General features: G+C 34.9%; 1 protein-coding gene across 1 annotated transcript; it reads left to right on the forward strand.

Moving 5' to 3' along the window:
- Positions 1-7,318: 7,318 nt before the first annotated feature.
- Defb113 (defensin beta 113) lies at positions 7,319-8,241 on the forward strand. Its single transcript, XM_023567102.2, has 2 exons — positions 7,319-7,416; positions 8,009-8,241. Exons 1-2 carry the CDS (start codon positions 7,359-7,361, stop codon positions 8,197-8,199), a joined length of 249 nt encoding a protein of 82 aa, XP_023422870.1. The 5' UTR covers positions 7,319-7,358; the 3' UTR covers positions 8,200-8,241.
- The last annotated feature ends 13,875 nt before the right edge of the window (positions 8,242-22,116 follow it).

Consider the following 22,116-nt stretch of genomic DNA (forward strand, 5'->3'; position numbering starts at 1 on the left):
TTTTATTTGAGCTTGACAATTTTTCCTTTTCTTTTACATTTTCAGATCTTTAGTCAAGGTTTATTTGGGTTATAGATTTAAAAAACATGCTTCCACCTAGATTGCCTGCTGGTCAAAATGATGCTAAAGCTGGTTAAACCAAATCTCTTGGGGTGAAGAGACATTGGACAGGATTCCAATTGACAAACAAGAGGGTGGCCACCTGGTAACTTTAACAGCTCTTGTTCATTAATCGGAAGCCCCAATAATCTCCCTAGCCTTATGGGAGGCACCCCACTAAATAAAATTCATATGACTAAGACAATTTATTGTTGCTGATCTGATGGTATATTCATGCCTTCAAATGTAGAATTGAGATTTTTATGAGGACAAGTGTTTTCTTTCAGATCCAGACATCTGCCTTTTTCTGTGTTCCAACCAGGAGATTTCAGTCAGACTAACATGAGGTCACCAGTCAAATGACAATTTTTAAACAAAAATTTATGTAATATATGTGTTATACTTAGAGATGCTTAAATACTAAACAGTCCAGTGTCACAAATTTCTTCAGTGCTCAAATGTTAAAACACCCATGGTTAATAGAAAATAATGGTTCCATTTAATGTTCTATGTTAAGCTTACTCCCTCTACTGCACTGCATTGTTATCAATCTTCTAGATGTCCAACAACTAAGACTAAGAGATAACTATATATCCATTTGGATTCCTTTTGTTGTGATCTACCAGATCTTTTTAAAAAAAAGATTATATGATGCATATTGGGGCTATAATTTACTATACCCAGCTGACATTAAATGATACTGCAGGCAATCTCATAAATAAAAATGTAAAATTAATAAAACAGGCCATCCTCCAAAAATCAGATGGCATTAGACATTCTAACAGCATAAGAGATATGAATACAATTGTAACACCTAAATGTGTGCCTGATAAATGAATCACATTCAGTTTCTAAAATTCCTTGGACCTTATCCTTATCTTCCTTATTTGCTACATTGTATATGATCATCCTCCCAAGAGATATTCTGAACTCTGTCCCCAGTTGCTGATGAGGGGTAGGGGAGATATTTGATTTTTGGCCCCTGTGTAGGTAAGCTCACAGGAACAGCGGACTGGTTCTCCTTATGGGAAGCCATTGCTAAAGTTATAAGGATAAATACCCTGTTGAATGTATTATTTGACTCCTGCATACTTAATTGATTCTTTGCCTTTGTATCCTTTAGACTTAAAGCTGTGCACCTACCCAAGATAAAAACCAGATGTCTTGTGACTGTGGAGACAGATACCTTCCACTGTGGGCCAGATTCCAAAACAAAAGGCTAAACTTGGCCCTCAAACCCTACAGGGAGACCTTCTTAATAGGGCTTTTCATGTTTTTTAACAGAGTTTTAAAAAAATCAAAAGTAAAATAACAATCTGATCTTTTAACCGTGACACTTGGAGCTCTGACACAGGTAAACTGACACAAGGTGGAGCTACCTGAGCCCCTCCTGGACCATGCTTCAAGTACAGCAAAGGAGGACATAGGGCAAGAGAGTGCCCCAATCCCAGAGTTCTTCTGGGGCCTTCCCCCTATTGTAATCTCAAGGGCCATTGGAAGAGCAACTGTCTTCACCACCAGACAGTGGGTAAGCCATTCTCTAACTCCTTGCCCTCCTAGGAGATCTCATCACCACTGGATTCATTGCTGACTGATCTACTTGGACTTGCTGCTGAAGACTGATGGGGCTTACAGTCCACAGCCCTCCAGAGCCCTAAATCCCATTATAGGTCTCAGGTAAGACATTCTCTATACTTGTGGACATAGAGACCATGTATAGTGTTCTTTCTGAGTTTTCAGGCTGCTATATTAAGTCCTCAGTCTCTATAGTGGGTGTTGATGGCCACCCTACACAGCCTTTACAGACAGGGCCTATTCCATGCAGGTTCCAGACTCCCTTCTTCTCTGGTTGATCCCATAAGTTTGAGATACCTCCAGTTCCACCTGGACTATTTTCTCTCAGGGATCCTTCAGTTTTCCTTGCATTCCTTAATACCCCATAGCTTCCAAACATTTACAGGGACTTAAGCACCTTTTAGACAATGGTTTTCTCAAACCTACCCATTCACCGTATAACACTCCTATTCTCCTGGTACTCAAGCATGATGGGTCTTATCATCTAATGCAAGACCTTGTGGTAATCAATAATGTCATTACTCCAATCCACCCAGTGGTGCTTAACCCTTATACCATGCTCTCTCATACCCTTCCCTCCACCACTCACTTTACAGTCATAGATTTTAAAAATGCCTGTTTTATTACTTTATGTTTATGCAGACCAATCCAGGCACTCTGAGGTTTCAACAACTTACACCTGTCATTTCTACAGTAAAACATCTCCTCAGGGATACATAACCCCCTCTTCCTTTCCTATTCATCAATTTCATAGACACAACCCTGGTCAAGACTGAAAGATGCCCTGAACAAATCTCTCAAATATCTTCTTATCTTTGTTTATACTTTTTCAAGATAGATAAAGGCCTTTCCCACAACCAGGGAAACTGCTGGTATACTTACTTAAGTCTTGTTACAGGAAATCACCCCAAGGACTACAGCCAAGGTGGAGTGTCACCTACCTGGTCTTCTTGGCAACCCCAACAGTGGTCAAAGTTGCTGGACTCCCATCCTGGTTTCATATCATTCAAGCTAAACAATGCCTTCCCAACCCTGAATCTATCCATCCTGAGTGGTCATCTCATATTCTGTTGCCCACTCATCTCTGTCTCACCAAGGCTTCACAGCCACAACTCTAAGGCTAAGTCATGTTTTGCTATCCAATTTGGTTCCTAACTCCTTACATTCTATTAATTATCTTTTTTACAGCAGGACTCTTAACAGTCTTTCCTAAAGACACCCACATTATGCGTAAGATCATCTTCATGTTGCTCTATGTAACAACTGTCTTAGTTCTTTCTACCCTCAGCTGTTTAGTCAAACATGAGATCCCTGAAGGCCTAGACTTTTATCTCCCTTATACTGACACAGCCATGACTCTCCCCACCACTTTTATTCTTTGCAGCTCAACTCCTGGACCAGAGACAAGCCCTGCCTACCTATACTTTTAACTGCTATCCTTTCAGATAGAGGAATAATCACCCCTCATAACTTCAGTCCTCCCAAGCCCACACTTATTTTTCAGAATTCTACCTCACCATGGTCCTGATGGAATGGCCTATTTAAATCAAAGACACCTTTCCTTCTACCTCCCCTAGGTCCTTAAATATGATAGTTTCCTGCCTCCTCATAGCACCTTGCCTCTTTTTCCAGTCTAAGATGCAGGCATTCACCAATGATAAAGTTGTCCTGGCTAAAACGTCTGGTACCAGCTTCTGGATGGGCATTAGCCATCAACCTGTCAACCTTCCTAAACTCCAATAGAGCACCTCGCTTTCAGCCGGAAGTAGTAAGAGAGAGACTTGGCCCTTTGCCTAACAATACAAAAGTGGAAATGAAAGACTCTTACCTCAGTAAAAATTATGGCAGTGGTCTAACGAGGCAGAAGGCCAAAGCGGGAACACCTGCCACTTCCTGTTTCTTCCCAGCTCCTGTTTGCACACCAAGAAAATTCCAATCAGCTGATCGTGCATCCACAATGCCCACCCTAAGCACCACCCCAGTTGGAAATTCTATGTGTATCCCATGCCGCACATTTCTGGCAGAGAAAGCCAGGCTCCGGTGGTCATGGAGTTCTCTCTGCATCCTTATAATAAGAACTATTTTTTACTTTATATTCTGTCTTTTATCACACCAAAAACTCTTTCAATCTTGTTTTGACTTTGTTTCCAAGAAAAACAGTAGAGAATTTGTTTGGAGCACATGTCTTGATGTCACAGTGCTTGAAGACAGATCTTACTACTTGTGTAACCTTGAGCAAGTAACTTAACTTAGTTTTGATTGCTTAATGTACATAAAATAAAGGTAGTAACACTTAATATCCCAATTTATAACAAAATATCCGACACAGTCATACAATATATAAAAAAAGCAAAACTTATGTTCAGTCATATTTTAATTACCTCTTTCTCATCACCAAAGAAAATTTTCATTTTTTAATGAAACTTTATTTAAATAAAAATATGTGATTTAGCCTAGCTCATACAGTGTAGGCATATGCCTGTATTACCAACACTCAGAAGCTGAGGCAAGAGGATCACAAGTTTAAACACAGCCTGGGCAACTTACAGACTTAGCAAGATTCTGTCACAAACTGGGGAAATAGTGTGAACAACTTGAGATCAGTCCCTCGTACTGCAAAAATAAGTCAATTCACAGTATATTTCATGTACTGGAGAGGCCAAAATCACTAGTTCAAAAGCTAAGTGATAAATTTTCAATTTTTGTATGCAAGTTACAAAAATGACACTGAATCATCAAATTAGAACTTATGAAGTAAAACTGACATTATCACTTAAGCTTGTGTTTGGTGTGTAAATAGTAAGAAACTTGAGACCTTCATTTTTTATGAAGGTCATTTATATATGATCTTAAAAAGAAAAAAATAGCAATGTATATATTCTCATCCCTTACTTATGCTTGAGACTTCATGCCACTGAGAAAAATCACGCAACAAGAAAATCTTGGAAATTTTTGTTTATGCTAGGCTGATAGAGGTAAGCCTGTGCCCTCACTGCTGTGTACATTTAGAAATTTTAGACAGAATATAATTTTAGATGTGTCAATTATACAGATGTGTTCACTAAGGAGACAACTTTATATATTAAAAAGAAGAAAACGAAAGCTAACTTGATAAGGACAAGAAGCAGAAGGCAGTGTGGGAGGAGGTCAGGAAAGAACAACCAGATCCTGGGAGGTCTTCAGGTTTTACCCCCAGCAGTTAGAGGACAGTTATAGTGTCCCTACACAAGACTTAGAAATGGGAAGGAAAGAAAACCACATTGTTTATGGCCTAGGAATGTAGCTCAGTATTCGTGTACTTGTCTAGCACGTGGGAGGTAAGAACCTAAGTTCAATTCCTGCACCTCTCCTCCCCATTAAAAAAAAAAAAAAAAAAAAAAGCAATGCTAGGATAGTGATGTGTAAATTAAAGTTGTCATCCTAATCAGATCTTAAAAAATGAATCTATGAATATGACCCTTTGAGATTCTGAAAAACATTCATTTGATCTAGAGAAAGGGGTCCAAACTTTAGCGGAAGCATCAAGGACAATAGCAGTGACCTTGTCAAATGAAGGCGGGACATGTAAAATCACTAAAACAGCAAGGACATTCACAACCTTAGCCAGGCAATTGAATGGTAATCAAGCCTCAGATGGTGAACAGATTGGCTAGCCACTTCAAAGAAAAATACAGTGGCCCCTGAGCAGAACAGAAACCGCAGAAGGTTCAGCTAGAGACAAGGAGACCTATGGGCCGTGTCCACAAATACAATGTCCATGATCAAAGAGATACAGCTCGGAAACTCTCACCCACGTAGTTGTATTATATTCCCACAGATATATCTGGAAGCCAAGAAGATGCTTTTAAAGCAAAGTAAAGGCTTTAGAATGAAAACAGATATAAACAACACTGCCAGGTAATTATTAACAAGGTAATTTAATTTTTTAAAAACTGCACATTGTGGAAAACTATCAAACCTTAAATAATATTGTGCAGATAGTTTTTAATTTTTGAAGAATGTCAGTGAAGTTTATTAGTTTTAGTCCTCTTTTATAAAACTAAATTCATTAAGACTTTGTCAAGGGCTAGGGATGCAGCATGGTGATGGAGTATTTGCCTAACATGCATAGGCTTTGCTCATTCCTTGCCACACAGAAAAAGAAGGGAGAGAAGAGAAGGAAGGAAGGAAGAAAGGAAGGAAAGAGGGAATGAAAGAAGGAATGAGGAAGGAATTAAGTCATGTACCATACAGGTGAGGTATAAATAATAAATATGAATATGTCTCTCATTACAAGCTTTATTTGTACAGTATTTTTCTCTACAAAACTCAGCATACATGAAGCTCTGTATCCCTTTTGGCATGATTCTTCAGATAAGCATATCAAAGGTACTGGGATTTTTACTTGAAAGCTTTGGAAAGAGAACCAGGAAGGTTTTTTCCAGATTACTATGCATGACACAAGTTACTGCAGGGCTGGCTTAGCAGTCCTGAGGAAGATTCCACGGTTTCTTCAGCGGAACATTGCCAAAGAGGTGACTAGGATACGAAGGCCGAGAGAGGCTGGAAGAACTGACTGGTTGGCCCTCGAAGTATGAAAAAGAAAAAGTGCTCCCTTTTCTGTAGTTTTTTCCACTTTAACCTGAAATCCAAACCTAAATTTAAATCACTCAGCTTTATTTAGCTGATATACTAACAATATAATTGCCTTAATTTAGACAGATGAATGGATGTAGTAAAATACTGGTCCTTTCATCCTGAGTCATTTTATTATTCATTTCTTCACTGTAATAATCTGAGCTTTTTATTTTTTATTATATTTTATATGCTTGCTATTATACTACACTTATGTACAACTAGTCTTATTAAATCTACACTATCTTAAGCATTCTTTTAGTATTTTATACAGAAAAGTTTGAGAAAATAGTTTTTCTATGGTTGACTATAAATATTTTGAGTAAGAACTGGTGCACATTAGTAAAAAGGAAATTGCATTTCTGATTTTTAAACTCAGACTATACATATCCTTATAATTTGTTTTTCTCAGTGAGAAAGGAAGTTACTATACAAATATCAAGTTTTAAGGATACATTTTTTTGGGATTTAACAGCCAACTCTAAGTTTACAAACATAGGCCAAAATATTTATGTTCATATTTTAATTTTATATAGATCAGTTTTCATGATTTATTGGTCTCCACATTCTTAGATTCCAACTGAGCACCACCAGTGAGGACACACAAATAGAGAGATAATTAAATAATTTCTTTGTCCTACAATCTCCTCAACTGGAGAGTAAGAAATTCCTATGTTACTGAATATTTCATGAGGCTTAAACTAGCTAATCCGTTTAAATGGTTGTAACAGTGCCTTGTGAACAACAAATACGTAAAAACCACGTGGTTATAAATGTGAATAAGGTGAGTTATGTGCTATTAATTATTAACAGAGAATATTTAAAACTTACTATTTATTTGAAAATGAGTTTATGGTTGACTCATTGAAGTCATATGAAAAGCAAATCCTCTATTACCCTTTGCTGTTTCACCATACTTACATGAATATGTGCTCAATCTAGAAAAGCAGCATTAATCAGAATTGCAATTAGATTGAAGACACTATAAAAACAGGAGTCTGTCTTTCTGGTTTCAAAGACATTTTGAGCTCAGTCTGTCCCAGCGTCACTCAAGTGTAACTGCAGCACCAATGAAGATACTTTATATGCTCTTGATGTTTGTCTTCAGTGTTTCTTGTGGCCCATCAGGTAATATTTGTAACATGAAAAAGAGGTAAATGAACAAAATTTTTAATATAAATTTGAGATTCCATATGTACTCCTTACAAGTCATTATTTTTTTTTAATGGAAGAAAAGTTAGAACAGATATTGAGACTATAATGGAAAAAATTTTAGACTTATTTTGTTGGTTTGTGTGACAAGGCTGTATCTCCTCAGGTGATTTCTGCTGTCTTGTCTCTCAAATTCATTTTCAAGAACTAATTTTGTAGTTTTTGACATAATTAAGGGTTTTACAATTAGTCCAGCAACTAGTAGCAGAAGGGAGGAATTGGAGGTACATGGCTTTTTAGAAATAAGGAGACTATTTCTTCCATGTCTTTTAAAGGGTAATACACAGATTAAACAATTAAGAATATTTTACTTACAAAAAATTTTAGTGCCAAAGGAAATACTGTTGCATAAATAAATATTTATATTGTACCAATATTGAGAGGCAAAGATCTTCAATACAGTTTCCTAGGAATGAATTAAGAAACAAAGCTTTTAAACTCTATGCTCTAAAGAACTGTATCTATTTGGATTCAATTTGGAGTTCTAATCATGGGTACCTTTTTTTAGTTCCACAGAAAAATACAAGAGAAATTGCAGGAAGAAAACGAGAATGTTACCTTGTTCGTGGTTCTTGCAAGTCTGAATGCAATACTTGGGAATATGTCTATAGTTACTGTGATACTGAGCCCTGCTGTGTGGTACGGGAATACCAAAAACCCATCATTGAAACCACGCTTTCTAAGACTTACACAGCTTAAATTACAGTACTTACAACATTGCATCATTATAATCTTAATAAAAATCGGTTTTTACTATTAGTCTGTTTTCAGACTTTGTCTCCTGACTTTTCTGGCTTATACAACTGTATCAGGACTACTGCATTCAAAGTTGGTATAATACAAGAGAAACCTACGAGTGGTAGCATCCTTGTTATTAAATTGAATAGCTCCTTCTGTCTTCAGTGCTTTCCTTCATTTCCACCCATCTCACAACTAACCATGGTATTTGCTGCTGTTCCACAGTTTCAGTGTAAAACTGTTTAAATCTGAGACACAAAGTTGTATACATCATAAACACATAATACACAAGTGCTGATAGAATAATTTTAAGAAAAACTGAACAAAACTTAAAAAGAACATGATGGACTTCATGAAGGTCTTAGCTATAAAGTATACAAGAAAATTGTAAGACAAACTGAACTCTACAAGTGTTTATTTTGGAGACATAGATTCATTCATTAGAAAGAGTAAGAGGATGGTGTAAGCACCTGACTGCCAAGCGTGAAGTCATGAGTTCAATCCCCAGTACCAAAAAACAAACAAAACAAAAATAAAAGAGGAATGAACTTGAACATAAATACTTAAGACATGTTAACTTAAATACTCTGCTACATACATGCATGTATTACTCTAATAAAAAGTTTTTAAGTGAGCAGAAACTAATTGAACTTTCTTAAGAGATCTTTGGATGTTTGCTTCTAAAAAAGAATTAACAAAAAGTAGTGGCAAAAATCAAGTTGATTGTTTATAAGTGAATTATTTAGGGAAATTAATGATCTCATAACAATATAATTAACAATAGTGTGCACATGGACATACTGATGAATATACACATCTTATTAGTGACTGCAATTTATTTGGACAAGTAATTAGTCTTTGTCAAACAGCATTCAGTTGTTTTATCTCTGAAACAAAAATATTTTTCTTAAATCTACTCCATGTCTGAGTTGCAATTGTAATTGTTGGAAACATTGTGAAGTCATGATTTTTCATGAAATTTCTTAATAAAAATAAAGATCAAGAAAGAAAATAATCTGCTCCGTACCCTTTGCATTCATGCTTAAATGATCTCCACTGGTATGAAGATACCATGTTTATAAGCATCCTCCACATAGAGATTGCTCCTTACAGTTCAATTATTTTCAAGGGTTTTCAATTTGGGTAGTTCTTCCCAAAGTCCTAGTCAGCAGAGCAGAAACAAGTATACTACATATTTCTTGTCTTTTTAAGAAGTGTTCTATTCTGTGGACTCTATTAGCAAACTTTTGTTCACCTTCCTTTGCAGCTTCTTCCAACTCTCTTCTCCATTTTAAGTATTATGTGTCCTTCATGATGCCAGATAAAACAAATGTTTCTGGAATAATTGTAACAAATAGTCTCTCACTAAAAACAGAGTTGCTACATTATTAATTAGAAAATATGGGTATTTGACAGTTCTGTCAATTAAAGAAGTGTCTTGATTATATTTAATTTTGATTTTTTTCATTTAAAAATGACTGCATACTAATATATTTGACCTAATACATTTTTAAAATTAATGCTCAGATAAAATTAGGTAATGAGGATTAGATCCTATTAATTTTTTTGCATCATGATTTTCCTTTTTAAAAATCTAAATTATTAATAAAAATATAATTTATTAAATCATCAGTAAGACTAACAAGTAATTAAGCCCTAGAAAAAGATGGACAACAAATGCATGTAATTCTTGAGATAGCAGTAGCAGAATCAATAAAAGGATACAAGATATACTCAGATATATAAATATACTAGATAGTAAGATATAGTAAGAACACAAAGGCTAGTAAAAAAAAAACCAAAAACTCTTTTAAACATTCTTGTAAATTAGTTCATTGATAGAGGAAAGACTTCATGAATGAATTAAAAAATATTAAAAATGTGTATGGCTGGAGGTATAGCTCAGTAGTTAAGCACTTGCCTAGCAAGCACGGGACTGCAGATGCAATCTTGGAACCACCAAAAAAAGTATATACCACAACTTAGACTTTAGTGGTTTTTATATTACTGAGAAAGGGAGCCACTGAGGCAATCTGGGCTTTCAGAAAAGATGCTTGTAAGATTATATTCATTCATGTCTAAATTTGACCATGGAGAATTTGACAATTCAACAAATACAATACATATAAGAAATATAACTGGATTCAAACTTACATCTAAATTTTAGTATTAGATCACTACTTAACACTGTGAACCTTGCTACTGAAAGAATTTAACCAGTTTACTAACATCTTAAGAGAAAATAAAATATGAGTGAAAACACTAATAAACACAATTTTGAAAAATTAGAAATCTAGTAAATAATTTTATTCCTATTAACTGCATGTATTCAAAAGACTCTAGTTAGGGTTGAGTGAAATAATGTAGTGGAAAGCAGCCAAAAAACAAAATTGTCTACCATATTAGGAACTATTATTTTTACTATCCTTATTGCTGTTAATAGTCATTATTAATAAAAAGGGACTGAGGAAATGAAGACGGCAAATATGATGAGCAAATGCTTGTTGTGCAAGCATTATCAATCAGTGACTTTAACACTCAGTAGAGGAATCTGTTGGGTACATCATACACAATGAGGAGATAATCATAAGAGATTGTAGTACTCTAAAACTATGTGTAAGTTATTTGAATAAAGACAGATGAATCAATAAATTGGCCCTATTTAGAAAAAAATTACTTAAGTATAATTTAAATAGAAGCATGTTGGAATTATAGTAATGGTGGAAGTTTAAGAAAGTATTCATCGCATCCTCCCTCCTCCATCTTTCTGGGACACACAGCTGATGAGAGAAGTGTGAGTTCTGATTTCAGCTCCTCCCATTCTCCACTGACCCAGGATACCAGGGCTGGCAAAAGAAGTCTGAGATCTGCCCCCCTTTTCCTCAACTGGCAGGACTCAGGGCCCAGAGACCTTCACAAACACCAGTGACACCGTAGGACCCTTGCTAAGGTGCACGTGATGGATAGACGAAAACACAAGTGTAAAGTAGAGGAAGGGAGGAGCTTGCATACACATAAAATCCTCTTCCCAAGCTTTTGCATTTCCCATAATTAGCTGCTTCACAGTCATCCTCATCTTCTCTAGTTTTATTCCTTGATCATCACCCTGTTAAAGCCTTTGACTTTTCCATACCTTATATATTGTTTACTGTCCTCTCTATCAACAAGTTTTTCCCACCACATAACTTTCCCCAATCACAAATTAAATCCCATTTGTCCCATATCTCACCTTTGGCCCAACAAGATACCCTCTGAAAATTATCAGTGCTAACCCTTCAATTCAATTAAAGGTACTCCAATAAAGAAAACCCCACACTAACCTTTTCTTCTCATCTACTACTATTCCCCTTTCAACTTCTCCCTTAGTGTCTAATGCTTTCCATTCAACCACACCTCATTTCCCCAAACCCTCTCACCTACCTCGTTGCAGAACTACTGTCAATTATGCCATAGTATGTACAGAGAATACTATGGGGAAAGCACAACTGCAAAGGTTATTATATAGAACTATCATGAGATTGAATCTTTGGAGGCAGTTCCAAACAGAAGTAAGTTATTTAGCAAAAAATAGAGACAGCATCAAAATCACTTAAAGTAAGTAATGAAGGAGTAATTAATAGGACTGGACATGTGAAACTGAAAATTATTCATGGGGAAACAACATTCTACTTAAAATCTACATGTAAGTCATAATTCTCCTTTCTTTAGTCCTCAACCTGCAGTAACTACCTCTCCCAAAAAAGGAGAAAAATAGAAGGGACACATAATTTAATATATATATATATATATATATATATATATATATATACATACATATATATACACATACATATATACATATATACACAATATATACATATACGTATGAGATGTATATGCAAATAAACAAATATACAAGGTAAAAGAGGACCAAGGAAATGAAAGATCTCTGAATCCCTTCAACTGTCTCAAGGAACTGCAAGGGGTCACAGGAGAGAACAAATATCAGGTAGCAGAAATCTACGAAAAGTTCATATAAGAAGTGAAGAAAATAGATGAGTTCAAAGAGGTGATAAAGCAAAACCCCAGAAAATTCACTCAATATCCTAAGAGTGAATTTAGGTGGGTGAAAGATAACTGGATGAGCTAACCAAAACAATTCAAAATTTGAGTGACAGATTCAACATGGATATGAAACTTTCAAAAATATGTGACAGATATACCTGAAAAAAACTAAAAATTTCATACATTGCATAATGAATGTGAAGACAGAGAGTCTGATATTGAAAACAAAGTGAATTATGGTAAAGAACTCAAAAAAGCCAAAAAGAAAATAAGAGAAAAAGTAAAGATTATTCAGCAGATACTAGATGACAACAAGCCCCATCTAAGTTAATTAAGTTAGAAAAAAAACTAGAAGATAGCACAGATGGATTCATTATCATGCTTATAGAAATCATGGGAAAATTTTCCCAAGTATAAAAATTTAAAATACAAATAAATAAGAAATGTTTATACAGTTATTAAAAGGAGAAGCTACAAACACATTCTTGTTAAATTACCAGTTATCTAGAAAAAAGCAGAATACTCATCAAGAGCATCAAAAAATTTGAGATATTGTGCTCCCAAATTCATTCACAGAAGCCACTATCACCATATCCTCAAACCATATGAAGATCCAAGTGAAAGATAAAGCATAGCCAATCTCCTTAAAGAATATTGATGCAAAAATCTTCAACAAGGTTAGCAAATAAAATGCAACATACTCTAAAATACATTATAAATCATTATCAAGTAGGTTTTATCCAACAGACTAAAGCATGAGTCAACATATATAAGTAAATACATATAATACATCACATAAATATAAGCAAGGTAAAAAAAAACCCATAAGATTATATCAATAGATGTAGCAAAGCCTTTTAACCAAATTGAACACATCTTCATGATATAAACCTTGAAAAACTCATGGATAGAAGAAATGTATTTGAATATGATAAAAGCTACATGTAACAAACCAATATCCAGCATTATGCTAAATGAGGAAAAACTAAAAACATTCCCTCTAAAATGAGAAATAAGACAACGATGTCTACTCTAACCTCTTCTATTCAACATAATGCTTTTAACATTAGCATAAAGAATTAGGCAAGGGAAACAAACAAAAGGAATATATATATATAGGAAATTAAGAACTCAAATTATCTTTTGTAGATGATGTAATACTTTACATAGAAGATCTAAAGAACTCCACCAAAAATTCTTAGAATTAATAATGAACATTAGCAATATAGCAGGATACAGGATTAATTATACAACTCATTAGCATTTTTATACAGCAACACTGAATGGGAGAAGAAGGAAATTATACTATACACAGTAGCTTTAAGAAAAATAAAATATCTAGGAATTAACCTAACCAAGGAAGCAAAAGATCTCTATAAAGAAAACCACAGTATTCTGAAGAATGAAATTGAAGAGGACATCAGCATAATTCCTCTGCTCTGAGATAAGCACAGTAAATATTGAAAAAATTGGTCATAATTCCAAAACTGTAATACAAATTCAATGCATTCCAATTCAAAATACCAATGGCATATTTTATAGATCTATAAAAAGTTTTAAAATTCGTGTACAACCAGAAGAGATCCAGAATATCAAAAGCAATTTTCAGCAACATGAGCAAACCAGGAGGTACAGTAAAACCTGACTTTAAGTTATGCTGCAAGGCAATAGTGAATAAAAATGGCATGGTACTGGAACAGACACAGACACATAGATCAACTCCACTGAAAAATATTAAAGTTAATAACCAAATTCAGCTGTATATCCATGTAGCTGGATATGAATTCAACACTCAAGAATCAATAACATCTCTCTACAAAAGCAACAAACACACTGAGACAGTAATCCTGGAAACCACACCCTTCACTATTGCATTCAAAAATTAAACACTTAAGAATCAATCTAGCAAAATATGTAAGGATCTGTATATTGAAAATTACAGTACTTTAAAAAGAGATTGAAGAGGATATCAGAAATTGCAAAGACATCCCTTGCTCATGGATAGGAAGAACCAACGTAGGGTTAATGTATTCTCCAAAAATTAGTATATAGATTTAATGCAATCCCTTTTAAAATACCATTAACATATCTCACAGAATTAGACAAAACAGTCCTAAAATTCATGTGGAAGCAGAAGAGACTTGGAGTAGCACAGGCAATCATGGGCAACAAAGGTAAGGCAGGAACCAGACCCTTCCTGCAACCCTCACCTTCCACACAGAAAAACTTGTAGGTTCCAGGAACTCCAGGAGTGGTGCCACCAGGCTGGGCCAGAACCATGCCACTCCCGTGTCCCCACAGTCCCAGGCATCTACCTCAGGACCTAGGAACTCCTGCCCATGAGGAGCACTCCTGCAGTTCCACCACTGCCTTCAGGGACCCCTCCACCTCCTGGACCTAGCATTGCTGTTGATCTTCGGCTCCCACACCTCCCCCCAGAACCTTGGACTGCAGTGGATTAACCATGTAATATTGAGGGGAGACTCAGTAACCCCTCATCCAAACAGAACTCAGCAGGTTTCCATCAGTGTGGTGAATTGGCCCCTAAAATTGGAATAGAGTTTACCACTTTCAGTGGGTAAACAGCAGCAATAACAAAGCCCCCTCCAGAAGTAGGTCATTGGAGAGCTTGACAAGAGGGTGAGTGAGTCCTCCCTCCATACAAAGAATATCAGGTAGGTTGAGGAGGGTGCCAATAAGGCCTTCCCCAGCCTGGAGAAAAGTAAAAGGGCCTTTGAGACACCCAGAGACATAGTAGCATCCCAGCCAAAACAAACACTATAAATAGGGAGATCTAATGACACTGAACAACCTGAAGACATACAAACAGCAGGAGCTAAGGGTTGATTTCCATCAATAGTCCTAGGCTTGTCAGCCTAGGAAAAAATATAGGATTCACCCAATAGGCTCTCAAGGAGAAATTCAAGTGATTGGCCCACCTCTTCATGGTGGGACCCAGCAATTTGGACAAACATAAACCTTACAGTAGGAACTCAAGATACACACTACCAACAGTTGACACTAGTGGGATTGAAGGACCAAATATTAACCTGAAAGTGGAAAATGGCAAAACGAAAAAGCAAAATACCATCTCAAAAATATAGTCCATCAGAGGCAAGTACAGGAGTCATTGAAATAGAACACTAATGCACCAGAAATCTCTGAAAAAATAGCAAGTGAAATTAAAAAACAAAAAACAAACAAACAAACAAAACAGTTCCATGAGGGTATAGAGGAAATCAAATTAGAAGTAATCTCTCATGTAAAGACAGAAATAACAACCTTAGTAAAGGAGTTGTTCAGTGCAGCTAGTAAAGAAATAGATTTTTAAAAATGTACAAGAGCATGAGAAACTAATTGAAACCCTGAATGAACAATATAGAAAACAAGCAGAATTCATGAAACAAACTCAAAGAGGTATCCAAGAAACAAAAAATTCTATTCAAAGCTGGCAAAAATGTTTAAATGAAGCTGAGAATAGAATTTCAGACCTTGAGAACAGGATCAAAATCAGTGATCACGAAAGGATAGAATTTTTAAAAATAACAAAGCAGGATGAAATGACAATCCAGCAGCTTTAAGATGATGTCAAGAAAAACATTTTAAGACTAAAAGGCATCAGTGAAAATGTAGGAGTCAATGCAAATGACAAAACTAAAATATTCGCAGATGTAATAGCAGAAAAATTCCCAAACATGGGGAAAAATCTGATATGCAGATAAGTGAGGCATATACAACACCAAAAATCACAACCAACATAAATCTACACCCAGGCATATAATAATTAAGATCCCAGACATGCAGCATAAAAACAGAATACTAAAAGCTGTTGGAGAAAATACACAACTCATCTATCAAGGAAAGCCCATTAGAATCATGGCAGACTTTTCAGCACAAACCCTCAAGTCAAGACAAGCTTGGAGTGAGGTATTTCAGCCATGAAAGGAAACAACTTTCAACCCAGACTGATATACCCAGAAAATTTTCATCCAAATGTAATGGAGAAACAAGTTACTTCCATGACAAAGAACAGCTGAAGAAAGTCATGTCCACCAAGCCAATCTTAGAAAGAGTATTGAAAGACATAATAGATAGAGATAAAAATGACCACAATCTGCAGAACAACAGAAAGAAACCATCATGTAGAGCAAGCAATTACACAAGGGAGAAAAGCAGAAAGCAAACAATTGGAACATAACATGGCAAAGTCAAACCAGTACATATCAGTTCTATCCATAAATGTAAGTGACCTCAATTCACCTATCAAGAGAAATAAACAGAATGGATCAAGAAACAGGATCCCACAATATGCTGTATACAAGAAATACATCAGACCCAAAATGAAACTCATAGATTAAAAGTCAAAGGATGGAAAACAATATTACATGAAACAAGAACCCAGGAAAAAGCAGGGGCAACTATTCTATTTGCAGACAACATGAACTTCAAACCTAAAATGACTAAAAGAGATAAGGAAGGTAACTATATTCTTGTTAGTGGAAAAATTCAAGAGGAAGAACTGACAATTATAAATATATATTCTCCAACATAGGAGCACCCGACTATATAAGACAAATACTAACAGACATGGAAAACCAAATACACAAGAACATAATTGTAGCAGGAGACTTTTACAAAACCTGTCACAAAGAAACAGATCAACTAGACAAAAAGTCAGCAAAGAAATAATGGAACTGAATCAGACCTGCTGGCAATTGGACTTAGTAAATGTTTACAGTAAATGTTTCCACCCAACCACATCAGAATACACATTCTTCTCAGCTGTGCATGGGACATTCTCCAAAATAGACCATATAATATCCTATAAAACATTTTTAAGTAAATGCAAAGGTATTGAAATTATACCATGCATAATATCTGACTATAGTGCAATGAAATTGGAAATTAATTGCAAAAGAAATTGCAAAACCTGCATAAATACATGAAACTTAAATAGTAACCTTCTGAACAACCAGTGGGCTACAGACAAAATTAAAGAAGAAATAAAGCAATACATAAAATTCAATGAAAATGCAGAAATAACATACTACAATCTGTGGGATGCATTCAAAGCAGTATTAAGGGGAAATTTATAACACTAAATTGTCTTATCAATAAAATAGAATAAGCACAAATTATCAGCCTAATGCTTCATCTCCAGCTTCTAGAAAAAGAAGAGCATGTTAAACCCAAAGCTCAAAGAAGAGAGGAAATTGTTAAGATTAGAGCAGAAATTAATGCAATTGAAACTAAAAAAATAGAAAATATAAAGAATTAGTGAGTCAAAAAGCTGGTTTTTTGAGAGAAGAAACAAAATTGACAAACCTCTAGCTAACCTTATCAAGAAAAAGAAAGAAAAAAACTCAAAATTCGAGCAATAAGGACTGAAAAGAGGAAAATTACTACAGGTCCCAAGGAAATTCAAAAGATCATGAATACATACTTTGAATATCACTGCTCAGATAGAGTAGAAAAGATGGAATGCACAGATTTCTAGAAACGTATGAACTACCAAAGCTCAACCAAAAAGATATAGCAAATTTGAATAATCCACTATCAGCTGTTGAATGAAAATGTAACTAAAATCTTAACAACAAAGAAAAGCCCAGGTAATGCTGTATTCATGGCTGAATTCTGTAAGAAATTTAGAGAAGATTTGATGTCAATACTCTTTAACTTCTTCAATGAAATTGAAAAGGAAGCACTGTTTCCTAAATGATTCCTGGAGACAAGTATTACACTGAGTCCAAAACCAGAGAAAGACCCAACAAAAAAGGAGAACTATAGGCCATTCTCAATAATGAACAAAAATCAATAGCATTCCTGTACACAAGCAAAAAACCTCACTGAGAAATTATGGAAATATCACCTTTCACAATGGCATCTAAAAAATGAAATACTTAGGAATCACTTTTAAAAAAGACCTATATGTTGAAAATTATGCTATGCTAAAAAAGCAGATGGAAGAGGATATTAGAAAATGGAAGGATATTCCTTGCTCTTGGCTAGGAAGAACCAACATTGTGAAAATGGCCATACTCCCAAAACTCTTATTCAGATTTAATGCAACCCAAATCAAAATGCCATTAACATACTTCACTGATCTAGAGAAAACACTCCTAAAATTCATTTGGAAACAGAAGAAATCTAGAATAGTAAAACCAATTCTGGGCAACAAAGGCAAGACAGGAGGAATCTCAATCCTGAATTGAAACTATACTACAAATCCACAGTGATAAAATCAGCATGGTACTAGCAAAGAAATAGACATGAGGATCAATGGAACAGATGAGAAGATGCAAACACAAGTACAAAGACACTCAGCCACCTGATATTTGACAAAGGGGCTAAACATGTTCACTGGAAAAATGATAGTCTCTTTAATAAATGGTATTGGAAAAATTGGCTCTCCACATGCTGAAGACTGAAAATCGACAAATGCCTATCACCATGCACAAAACTAAAGTCCAAATGGAGCAAAGACCTAAATATTAAAACAGAAACACTAAATATACTGGAACATAAGGTGGTTAGAAGTCTTGGAGACATAGAGGTAGGAAAAATTCATGAATAAAATGCAAACCACTCAGGAATACACCAAAGAGTCAACCACCAGAAAATCATATTACTAAAAAGTTTCTGCACTTAAAAAGAAATCACCAACAAAGTGAAAAGAAAACTCACAGAATGGGGAAGAATGTTAGCCAACAATCCCCCAGACAAGGGACTTATATACAGAACATATATAAAGAATTTAAAACACATCAAACTCCCCAAATTCAAAGACCCTCTCCAAAAATCAGAGATAAACATTCAGTTTTCAGATCAAGATATACAACTGGCAAATAAATGCATGAAGAAATGTTCACCATCCCTGGTCATTCAAGAAACACAAATTAACACAGCATTGAGATTTCATCTCACCCTGGAAAGAAAGGCTGCCATCAAGAAAACAACTAATAAATGTTGGCAAGGCTGCTGGGAAAAAGGAGCACTGCTCCACTGTTGGTGGGAGTGTAGACTGGTGCAGCCACTATGGAAATCAATATGGAGATTTCTCAGAAGACTAGGATTGGAAGTTCCACTCAATCCAGCTATTCCCCTCTTGGGTATTTTCCCAGAAAAACTGAAAAAGTCATATTACAGTGATACGTGTACACCCATGTTCATAAAAGCACAATTTGTAATAGCTAAATCTTAGAAACAACAAAATGCCAATCAACCGCAAAGTGGATGTAAAAGATACATTTTTCTACAATGGAATATTACTCAGATATAAAAAGGATGATTTTGAGGCCTTCAGAAGTAAATGGATACAACTTGAAACTATTCTCATAAGTGAAATAAATAATCAAATTTATAAATACCATATTATGTCTCCAGTGTAAAAAGTGATAAGAAAATGTAGGAGTAATAAAACCCAAAATGTGTAATAGCTATTGTAAAAAAGAGAGGAAAAGAAAGTGCTCTAAAGGATATAACTGCATGTATTTTTAAATGTGTAGGATTGATAATCACATTACTAAGTTTTAGTTGGATCATTGAATAGAACTGTTTGTAGTCCCACTGTTTGTCCACTTTCTATGCTTTAATTGTGTAACTTGAACAACTATTTATAAGAAAAAAATATGTAATTCATCAATTAGTGATATCTTACTGCTTATGTTTTTGAAATTCTGTTTTATTTCTACCCTTCTTTTCTGTTTTGCTTTTTTTCTCTTTAAATTAAATTTTTAAAAAATAAATCACCAACAGGGTGAAAAGACAATCAACAGAGTGGGAAAAACTTTTAGCCAACCAATCCCTCAAACAAAGGATCTCTAACTTAAAATGTATAAAACAAAAAACATTTCTAACTTAAAATGTATAAAACAAAAAAATATCAGAAATCTAAATCCAAAGACCCAATCCAAAAATGGACATCTGAGATGAATACATGCTTCTCAGATGTGGAAATAAAAATAACAAATAAATGCAAAAAAATTCTACATCTTTGGTCATTTGAGAGTTGCAAATTAAAACAACTCTGAGATTCCATCTTACTTTACAAAGAATGGATATCATCAAGAAATCAACCAAAAATAAATGATGGGAGACATGTAGGGGAAAAGCAATAATTCTTAATTGTTGGTGAGAGTGTAGAGTGGAGTAATCACTGTGGAAATCAGTGTGAAAATTCCTTGAAAACTAGGCTTCAAGGTCCTATTTGATTCAAATATTCCTATTCTCACTATCTTCCCAGAAGAGTTAAAAGCGCCATACTACAGCAATATACATGCACCATATTTATAGCAGCCCAATTTGTGATACATAAATTTTGGAAGCAACCCAAATGCCCACAATTAAGAAATAGGAAAAAAAAAAAAAAAAGATGTGAGATTTTATACAGTGGAGTACTATGCAGCTCTAAAGAAGTATAAATTTAAGACATTTATAAGGAAATGGAAGCAACTAGAGACTATAAGTGAAATAAATCAGAATTGTATGTGAAACATCATATAGTCTCTCTAGTATAAGATTCAGAAAAAGTAAATGAGATCCATATTGTACAACAGGTATTGTGAAATGAAAACTATATATATATATATATATATATATATATATATATTTATACTATGAAATAGTTAAGATAGTTATACTACGAATTGCTATTCATTCACTGAAAAGAAATTTTTGTGCTATAGTGTTTTTTTCATTTTTTCTTGCCTATATCTTATAAGGTGAGCAACTACTTTGAAGATAGCAATATGCAATGTACTTTTGTTACTTTTCGACAGTCTTACTTTGAAATTTTGTATCATTTCATTGTTTTTTCTTGGAAATAAATAAGGTCAGTTAATAACAAATATTAGCAAGAGTGTATGGCAAAAGGAACCCTCCTTCATTGTTGCTGGGAATGTAAACTCATGCAACCATTAGGGAAATCAGTATAAGGATTTTTCATAGAACTAATAGCAGATACTCCATATGACCCAGTGACTCTACCGAATATGTACCCCAAAGAGCTTAAAGCACCGTGTTATAGACATACATTCATAGCAATATTTATAGCATCACAACTTTTAATAGATCAATCCTGGAAAGAGCCTGTATATCATCAACAGATGATTTCACAAAAAAATATAGCATCTATGTGAGTAATACTCTGCCATATAGAATGATGGATTGGAGACACTTTTAGGAAAATGGATGCACCTGGAAAATATAATATTGAGCCGAATAAACATGAGCCTAAATACCATATGGTATATCTTGTTTGAATAGGCAGAGTACAAACAAAGCCAACAATAAGAACAGATAAAAGGTAACAATGAAATGGATCCTTTGCAATAGGCATATGGTCCAAGGGGAAACATATGAGGGATGAGGAGGAAGAGAAAGAAATAACTAGAATAAAGATAGGCCATGTACAGGAATGTAATAATCCCCATTAATGTAAATATTATGTGCCAAACATGAACTAAGATTAATAATATCAACAACATTGAGAAATGAAATAGATGAGCTGCAGGAGGAGGACAGGCGGGGGAGGGAAGGTGGGAGGGAGGGGAGAGAAGGGGAAGGGGCTGAGAAAGAAATAAGCTGTGATGTGCAGATGCATCTACTCTCTGGTAAGACTGTAAACTACACGAACTGCCAACAGTAGTAACAATATAATTTTTTTAAAGAATGAGAGATTACCAGAACCAGGAAATATGGCTTAACTATCCGACAGCATTAATAGTGTTCATCTGAGCCCAGGAATTAGTGGAAATGAATTTATAATAGGAACACCCAGTGTTCTGTGACTTTCTTCAGCCAAGTTCAATGATGCATTTCTAGTCATGTGGTAGG

This window comes from Cavia porcellus, unplaced genomic scaffold (genome assembly GCF_034190915.1).
Source record: "Cavia porcellus strain 051 isolate PalLab524CR breed Dunkin Hartley unplaced genomic scaffold, mCavPor4.1 scaffold_22, whole genome shotgun sequence".
Classification (NCBI taxonomy): domain Eukaryota; kingdom Metazoa; phylum Chordata; class Mammalia; order Rodentia; family Caviidae; genus Cavia; species Cavia porcellus.

Excerpts from the sequence above, each read along its gene's own strand:
- Defb113 (XM_023567102.2), top strand. The coding sequence starts at position 7,359 with ATGAAGATACTTTATATGCTCTTGATGTTTGTCTTCAGTGTTTCTTGT. Across the intron at positions 7,417-8,008 it reads TGTTTCTTGTGGCCCATCAG|TTCCACAGAAAAATACAAGA; the intron begins GTAATATTTGTA and ends ACCTTTTTTTAG.